Below are 8,578 nucleotides of genomic sequence, written 5' to 3' on the forward strand. Positions count from 1 at the left end.
ATTTTGTATCTGTGTATTCAAAGTGGTTAGGATAGATATATAGTTACATTCTCTTAATGAATAGATTGATTTGTTCTAATGGTGTTTGTAAATAGGCTATCATGTCCGAATTTTTTACAGCAATTAACCACTAGGAAGAATGTACACAATGTGTTAATTATTGAAACTTCATACTAATTTGATTTGAAACTGTCTAATTGCTATTTGTTTATCAATAAATTATGGGAAAAATAGAGAAAGTTTTAATTTATAATATAAGCATGTCATTCCAGATTATAAACTATGATAACTGACTTTGAATTTTGGCCTTTGAAATTTTATTCTTCCTTAGCGAAGATTTGTTTTTAAGATTCAACTGTACTTTATTTCTTCAATATGCCATATTTTAATGGGTACACAGCACTTTTGTTTGACACCAATTATGATTTCATTTAGAAATACAGCTGTATCTGTGTATGAAAGTGGTTAAGATAGATATATAGTTACATTCTCTTAATGAATAGAGGGATTTTTTTCTAATGGTGTTTGTAAATAAGATATCATGTCTGAATCTTGTCCAGCTGTTAACCACTAGGAAGAATGTATGCAATGTTTTATTTATTGAATCTGTCCTACCAATTTGATTTGAAACTGTCTCATTGCTATTTGTTTCTCAATAAAATTATGGAGAAAAAATATAAAAATAAAAAGAAAGGGAAAACAGAAAAAAATAAGAACTCAAAAGAAGAAATACAAATAGAAAGGTATAATACAAGTAAAAGGAAAGCAAGAAATCAAGGACTAGCTAGTTATGGGAGGGAAAGGAGAAGAGCTAGGAAACATGACAGTGACAAGCTATACAGTTATGTGTGGAAAATGGGCAAGACAATGATTCTGAGAATGTACAGAAGGGGTTTTTTTCAGAGCCAGAGATTGAACTCAGGCCCTTGTGCTTTCCAGGGAAGCGCTTATTCTACTGAGCCATCTCCCTGGCCCCTCCAGAAGATTTTTGCATCTAGCACTTAATTGGAAAGATTTTCACCCTGACTAACTATATATACTGACACCTGTGAACTAAGCAACTGCACTGAAGATGGCAATTTGTAATAGTAGGTTCATGCTTGGAGTGCCTGCCATTCTGGTCTTCTGAATACGGGCTGCTTGTCATGACATAACAGTTGCTGTTGTGCTGTCTCTTATGTAGATGATTGTTGAAAAAGAAGGGGGTGGTGAATGAAGGCAGGAGACAGGAAAAGGGATGTTGCGGGACTGTCATGCTTCAAGATTGTCTATGGTTAGATTTCTGGACTTATGTGTAAACGTAAGAGTTATATAAATCTTTATGCCTATTTTAAAAATGTTTTAATTTTTAAGTGTTTTTTCATCATATTCTGTAGGGACTTAAAGTTCAACATATCAATACTTGATAAAAAATACCTGCTCCATGTTACAAGACATAGATTAGCTAAGGTGCATTTAATCACCCAAGGACTGAAAATGTGTAGGCTTTTTTTCTATAATGTTTTAAGACTATGTCCATTAAATGAAAACAAAAAAAGAAGTCTTGGCAGAACCGTAGAAGTAACACAAACTTGATGATCAGATTGGCTTAAATATTATTCATGGCATATAGCTTAGTCCATGCTTTTGCTTTTTCTGGCTTGGGCTTCCTTGGTCTTCCACTGCTCTGCTAAGTCATTTGCTAATGGCTCATCTGGATTAGGAGCACCTAACAAAGCCTGGATCAATAGCAGAACTGTGTGGATCTGCAGTGCTGGCGGCCACTTATCTTTCAAAATATCTAAAGATATTCTTCCCAAGTTGGCTACATTAAGATGATAAATTTTGGTCATGAAACATACTTTAGATGCTGCCATTGGGGATTCTTCTGGCAGAAATAGTTCAAATTTAAAAGTCCCTCCTTCAAAGGGGGAATCCTGGGGGCGAGCAGTGACGACATAAAAATAACGGGCTTTGCTGTCGTCTGGTTCGTCTTCAATCCCAGCAACTGGCTCTGTGAGCAAACGCTTGGTTTCCTTGATGATCCTAGGGGGCAGCCCGGCCATCTTGTCTGATCCCGAGCTCAGCCTCTGGACGCGTCTCTGGCTCCGCTCGCCTCACACATAAGTGGAAGTCAGAGACATCCATTTCAATGTTAGAATTTCAAGGATTTGTGTAACCAAGAATATCCTTGGCAGAGGTCATTATTAACATTGACCTATTGAAAACTATTGAGGGTTTATCTTTATTTTTTTACAAGCAGAATATATTGAGGGTTTATCTTTAGATAGAGACATTTCCACTTAGATACTATGACACAGAAGAGGAATTGTGAGAAGGGCTGAACTGAGTACTACAGTGCTACATTAGCTATGGAAACGAGCAGAGATCATCTAACTTCCTCAAAGTCTCTACAGTCTGTTTTCACAAACTCAAAATTGAGTGCAACCACAGAATTGGAAGACAATGCACTATAAATAGAATGGAGGGGTTTTTGCTAGTGTGAAGTTTTGCAAGCTTTGTGTAGATTCATGCATCATTAACCAGAGAGCAGGAGGGAGAGAGAGAGGCATGAAGGAAGGGGGGGGGAGAGAGAGGAGAGAGAGAGAGAGAGAGAGAGAGAGAGAGAGAGAGAGAGAGAGAGAGATTCACGCTACCCCATGGAAAACAGAAATGTTTAGTGTGACCAGAGCAGCTTCCATATCTCATTCAGCTATCTCACTATCATGTTGGAATCATGGCAGTGGTTAAGTAAGCCTGAAATTTTTAATTTTTTCTTCTACTTTCATTTTTATTTTCGGCTGCTTTTATTTGACATTCTTTTGTTCACTTTTTTCTCTTCCTTCCTCTTACATTTCTTTCTTCCTTCCTTTATTTATTTTTTTAGTTTTGGTAGTGAACGAGTGTTGGATGGGTTGTTCTCAGAATAACCAGCAAAAGTCGATGTGTGGATGAGTAACATTGTTGCTGGAGTAGCTGTCAAGGTCCTTTATGGAGATCTCCAGAGAAAACAGAAACTGAAATGGTAGGTTCCAATTTTTAATGCCAAATTAGCTCTCAGTTGTGCTATTCATCTGAGATATCTAGAAATGTACTCTTCATAGGAGGTACTGGATATCCTGTCAGACCTAAAGGTATTATGGATATGATGAACCTGTACAATCCTCTGCTGTTATTTTATTGGTATTAGCAATAATAATAATAATAATAATAATAATAATAATAATAATAATACAGTAGTTGCCTGAGGGTGGAGCAGAAAAATAACTTTGAACTTGGAGAAACATATCTTTGAAATAGAGATGCTTTTTGTAATACGTTTATCTTAATATTATATAAAATACAACTGTGGAAATGCATAACTTAACATATTTGATTTTAAGTGCAACTGTTTTCATTATCAGGCAGTGTGATTTTTACCTGCTTTTTGACATAATCATTTGCAGATCTTATTTTGCCTATCAACTGATTAAGACTGTTAACTTTAGTACCTGTGAAAATGACCTGTACTTATTAAAATGAAACATCTCAGAATGTTTAGCAACATGAATATTTTATCTTTGTTCCTTGTATAAGTTCCATATTTACCCTGTAATAAAGCAAATTGTGATAATTGTAGCTATCAAGCTTCCAGTTTAAAGAAAAACATCTTAGAAATGTTTATAATGACTGAAAGGGGAAATGAGATAGTTAACAGTTGCTCTGTTTCTGATAGATAAGCTATATCTACACAAGGAAGTAATCAGAACTTTAAAATATCAACAAGGGACAAAGTTAATTTTGATTAAATTTACATTTAAGATACTCATAAGTGACCTAACTTATTTTTCACACATCAGCCCTGAAAAAAAAATGAAATTGTTTTCTGCTTTACCTATTTTTTCTTGTTTGGGTTCAAAGACAAAATATCTAGAAAAGTGCCTTCTACCTTTAAACCAAACATGAGTCTATCAACAACATGTAACTGCTAGAGGCTAAATTTAGATTACATAAAGAATAGGTAGTGGGAATGGGAAGTATAAAGAATTAAGATGTGTTTTGTACATATATGAACTCATAGTCATTCTGCACTGCAAACTTGTACTAATAAAATTAAGAAGTAAAAAATAAAAGATGAATTTCCACTTGAGATAAATGCAGTAATGAGGAGAGTAAAATTTTACCAAGGATTAAATGTCAAATAAGTTTACTGCTTCTTTGCTGTCAGCAGTGATGTTTATGGACTTTATTTTATACTAATTTTGTCTCTATAAGGATGAAATGTTATAGTTTTTATTTTTTTTATTTTTGAATTTTTTTTTCCTTCCTCGAATGCCTTCAGGGCTCTTTTGACCAGCGGGAGAGTTGTGAGGTTCGAACTCCAGGAACCTGAGGCTGACAGCTTTGTGGAAGCAGCCACTTAAAGGACTGAGCTAGGGCCAGGCCCCTGTTATAGTTTTTATTGAACAAAGAGAGCTAAGTAGTTCAGAAAGTTGGGTCATTCAGCAAGGCATATTTCTTTCATCTAACTGCTATAAATCTTAGGTATGGGGGAAATAGTATCAATCTTACTAATGGAATTCATCTCCTTTAGGTCAGGCAAAGATTTTATGAGCTACACTAGTGGATACTTAGTTATGTGCAGTCTACCTTACAAGAATTTTATGTCTAATACAGAATACATTTTTTTCAGAATACATTTTTAATTACAGCATTTTTTGCACTTGTGAACATGTGTACTGACCTAAATTGCAATAATAATAATAATAATAATAATAATAATAATATTTCAGTAATAAGTACATCAGATTTTTCTATTTTGCTGTCACCACTGTGTTTTGGTGCTGAATATTGTGAAAGAAATTAAGCACAAGGTGGGCATTGTGAAAAAACAAATCAATAAAACAAAATCAAAAACCTCACTACATTCTACCTGAAGACCTTTAGGAATACACTTAAATATTCTCTAATTTACTAGATAAGTGATATGGAGAGGTAAAAGAAGCATGCTTTCTTTTTCTCTCAGATACTTTTAGCACCAGTTACCCAGAATCAGAAAGGAAATGTAACTCCTTTTCCTGTGCCCCCATCAGCCCTGAAAAAGAGAAACCACAGATGGTCCTACATAATTTGCTCATTAAAATTAATACCCCAATGCTGTTTTTTAAATGTCAGTCTCTCAAGAACATCTCCAGATAACTAGAAAAATAATAAAAACCTACAAGAAAACATTCTAATCCTGTCACTTCAAGGAGCAAAGACAAATATCAGAGACTCTTTTATGCTTTGGAAGATAAAACAAGCTGATTTCTATTTTATAGTTGGAAAATCTGAGGCATAGGCCCTTAAAGTTATAGAACAAATATGTCTGTGAGTCTTTGAGAGAAAAAAAATATTAGAACCGAGGTTTCTTGATGCCTAGTTCAGTGCTCGTTTCTCTTCTTCCTCCTTCCTAAAAAGTCTTGTGTATTAAGAAACATCATTATTCATTGTAAAATAATAAATATAGCATTAAGAAATAACTCAAGTACCAATCAATACCAGGCACACTTCAGGCTTCTCTGAAGGGCTCTAATATTGTAAAACACTTTGATTTGAACTTGACCACTAGGGTTTTAAAAATAAGAGTCCCTGGGAGATAGCTCAGTAGAATAAGTGCTTGCCTGGCAATCACAGGGTCCTGAGTTCAATCCCCAGTACAACAATAAAAAAAAGAAATAGTTAATATTTCTGTTATTCCCATAGGAAAATATTACAAAATGCAAATCAATCCTGTGTTCTTTTGCAACATCACCTTAGAAGTTGTAGGGTAGTGGAAGCTTCTTTGCTATATCTAGTGCTAGAGGCAAAGAAATCTCCAATATGTAAGAAAAAAGAGACTACTCAAGAAGTCCTGAGGTACAAGAGATTCCATATTTGACAATGAAGTCAAGCTTTTAAGATATCTACCTACCTGAAATAGACATATGGAACAGACTGGGAAGTATAAAGTATGAAAACTTCTAAGTAATTACAGTAATTGTTTGTGAGTGAATCCCAAAAATGTCACAAAAGTTATTGTCTTGATTACCATTATGTATTTCAAGGTACTATCTTGGGACTGAAAATTAAATTGCAATTTTTATGTGATCACTTATGTGGGTCATGTAGAAGCATAAGGTGTGCTCCAAATGAGAACCTGGGCTGCTGATTCTGATTTCAAAGTCATTTTCATTTGCAGCAACAGCCTAACTTGCATTATCCAGGAAACAAGATGAAGACAGAGGGCTTGAAAACAGTGAAGGATGAAATATTAACAAAAATCAAGTCTGTACATACTCTGGAAACTTGGATATGGGTTAGGAACTTCATTATCTTTGTCTATTGAGAAAACATGTTGAAAATTTTGCGTTGTTCAGTTATGTTGGTCATGTAAAAGCATAAATTGTGCTCAAAGTGAGAACCAGACTGAACATTCAGGTTTGTTTGTAACTGGGACAGCACAATTACTATTTCATGGATGATATAAGATATATGCAAATCAAAAGCCTGTCAATTCCTATCTTACTTCCTGACAATATATCTGTTTCTTCCAAAAGGCATTATTCAATGCCACACTAATTTTGGTAGATAAAAGCAAGATTTTCTCCCTATCCTCAGAAACAAAGAAAATGCTTAAATATTTTTATAATTATATTATATGATTTAGTTAAAATTCATTTAAGCTTTACTTGAAAGTTCAGATTCAAGTATTTCCTATGAGTTCATTGTGTTACCAGGTACTCCTTATCAGCAAATGACTTGTTTTTATGTGCTATTATAATTCTTAGACCTTAATTATAAGATAACTGTAATGAGAACAATTTACATTTCTTACACATTTATGTTGTTTTGTTTTGTTTTGTTTTTATAACCAATTTTGCATGTTTATATCTGATAACCTGAACAACTAATTTGAAGATAGCATGATGCAATACAGCAACCATTGTGGAATTCCTATTACATTGCTTAAGGAAATTTGTGTTGTTCCTACTACATTTTTTTCTATTTTGTATTCTTTAAAAAATATAAAACAATTTACTCTTCTTTAGGAGGTGCTAGATGAGTTGGTTGATTAAAATTAGAAGTGTGAAGTAGTTAACCAAATGGTATGGTGAAAAATGTGCAGCAGTATGAAGAAAATGGATCATTTTATTGTTTATTAGATATGTTTTACAAACTTGTAAAAACATTACTAAATTAAATTAAGAGAGGCAAAAGTACATAAAGAAGATTTATAAAAATTGTCACCCTATACTTGTTTGGTTTATATTAATTTTAATATCCTAGTTTTTACTTATTTAATATTCCAAAGTTATACTTACTTAAAATTTTCCACACATTACTATATCCTGTCTTCTTGAGTACAGTTTTGATTGAATGTTTTTATTTTTTTTCTCATTAACTTTATTAAAAATCAATAATTATGTAGCATAATAAAAATTGTAGACAAATATTAAAATGTGAAAGATGTAAAATGTAGAAGGAGTGAATTTTAGAGGAATATTTCTGAAACGAATACATAGCATGAGGTTAATAGTAGATTACACATTGTAAATAAATTACAAACTTAAATGAATATAACAATAAAAATTGTCTAAAATAAAAATGAAGAAGAATTTACAGATCAGCCATATAATAGTTCACTCTGTGCCCAAATCAAGAAACTTATATTCATGTAATTAGAATTCTCAAAGTAGAAAGGGGCAGGCAATAAATATTTAAAGACTTAAAATTTCTGAAGTTAGTTGAAATTATAGCACCACATTTCCAAGAAAAATGAACCTTCTGCACAAGAAATATGAATAAACTCATACCAAGAAACACAAAAATGAAATTTTCCAAAGAAAAAAATCATTAAAACATATACATAAAAATATTAGCTATGGAAGAACAAAATTAAATAGCATCTTATTCCACATTAGAAAAAAAAGATCAAGGGGGTAAGAAACTACACTTATTTTTATGCTTACCAAACATAGCTTTGAAAGCTAAAAGTAAAATTTTTTCCAGTTATACAAACTCTAAATATTCTAATACCTACAGACATGGCATATAGAAAATTACAAAGATCATAATCCAGAATTCAAGAGATTGCTATATGGTCCTGGATAAAAAAAAATAAAGGGCTCTCAAAATGGTAATTATGCAAGACTATGTAAAATATAATGATATTATATGATCCCATTTAAAAGATCTTGAAGTTTTCCACAAAACAATATCAATTTTATGTCGAGTGATATACAGTTTTTTCGTGTGTGTGTGTGTGTGTGTGTATGTGTAAAAGACAAGGAAGAAGTAATATAAAGTCAAAGGGAAATGGAAATATACTTTTTAAAGTTTCTAATACTAGGAGAAAATATCATACCATGTCTTATAAGTAGATTGTAAGTCAAAGATACAGTATAAATCTTAAAACAAAAATTAAGATTAAGCAAAATTCAGAAAATTAATTAAATACTAATTAATTAAAAATTCAATTAAATATTTCAAAACAATATTCTAAAATTAAGGGCTGGAGAGATGGCTCAGTGGTCTAAAGCACCTACTTAGAACAAGCTTAGCAAAAGCATCAGGGACCGCGGTTCAATCCCCCAGCACC

The 8,578-nt window shown here is 32.7% G+C and overlaps 1 protein-coding gene across 1 annotated transcript; it reads right to left on the reverse strand.

Annotated features, from left to right (window-relative positions):
- Positions 1 to 1,613: 1,613 nt before the first annotated feature.
- LOC101578783 (ubiquitin-conjugating enzyme E2 N-like) lies at positions 1,614 to 2,045 on the reverse strand. The gene has a single exon (XM_012513316.1). The coding sequence runs from the start codon at positions 2,043 to 2,045 to the stop codon at positions 1,614 to 1,616; it is 432 nt and encodes a 143-aa protein (XP_012368770.1).
- Between the last annotated feature and the right edge of the window lie 6,533 nt (positions 2,046 to 8,578).

Source organism: Octodon degus, unplaced genomic scaffold, assembly GCF_000260255.1.
Source record: "Octodon degus isolate 3935 unplaced genomic scaffold, OctDeg1.0 scaffold00439, whole genome shotgun sequence".
Classification (NCBI taxonomy): domain Eukaryota; kingdom Metazoa; phylum Chordata; class Mammalia; order Rodentia; family Octodontidae; genus Octodon; species Octodon degus.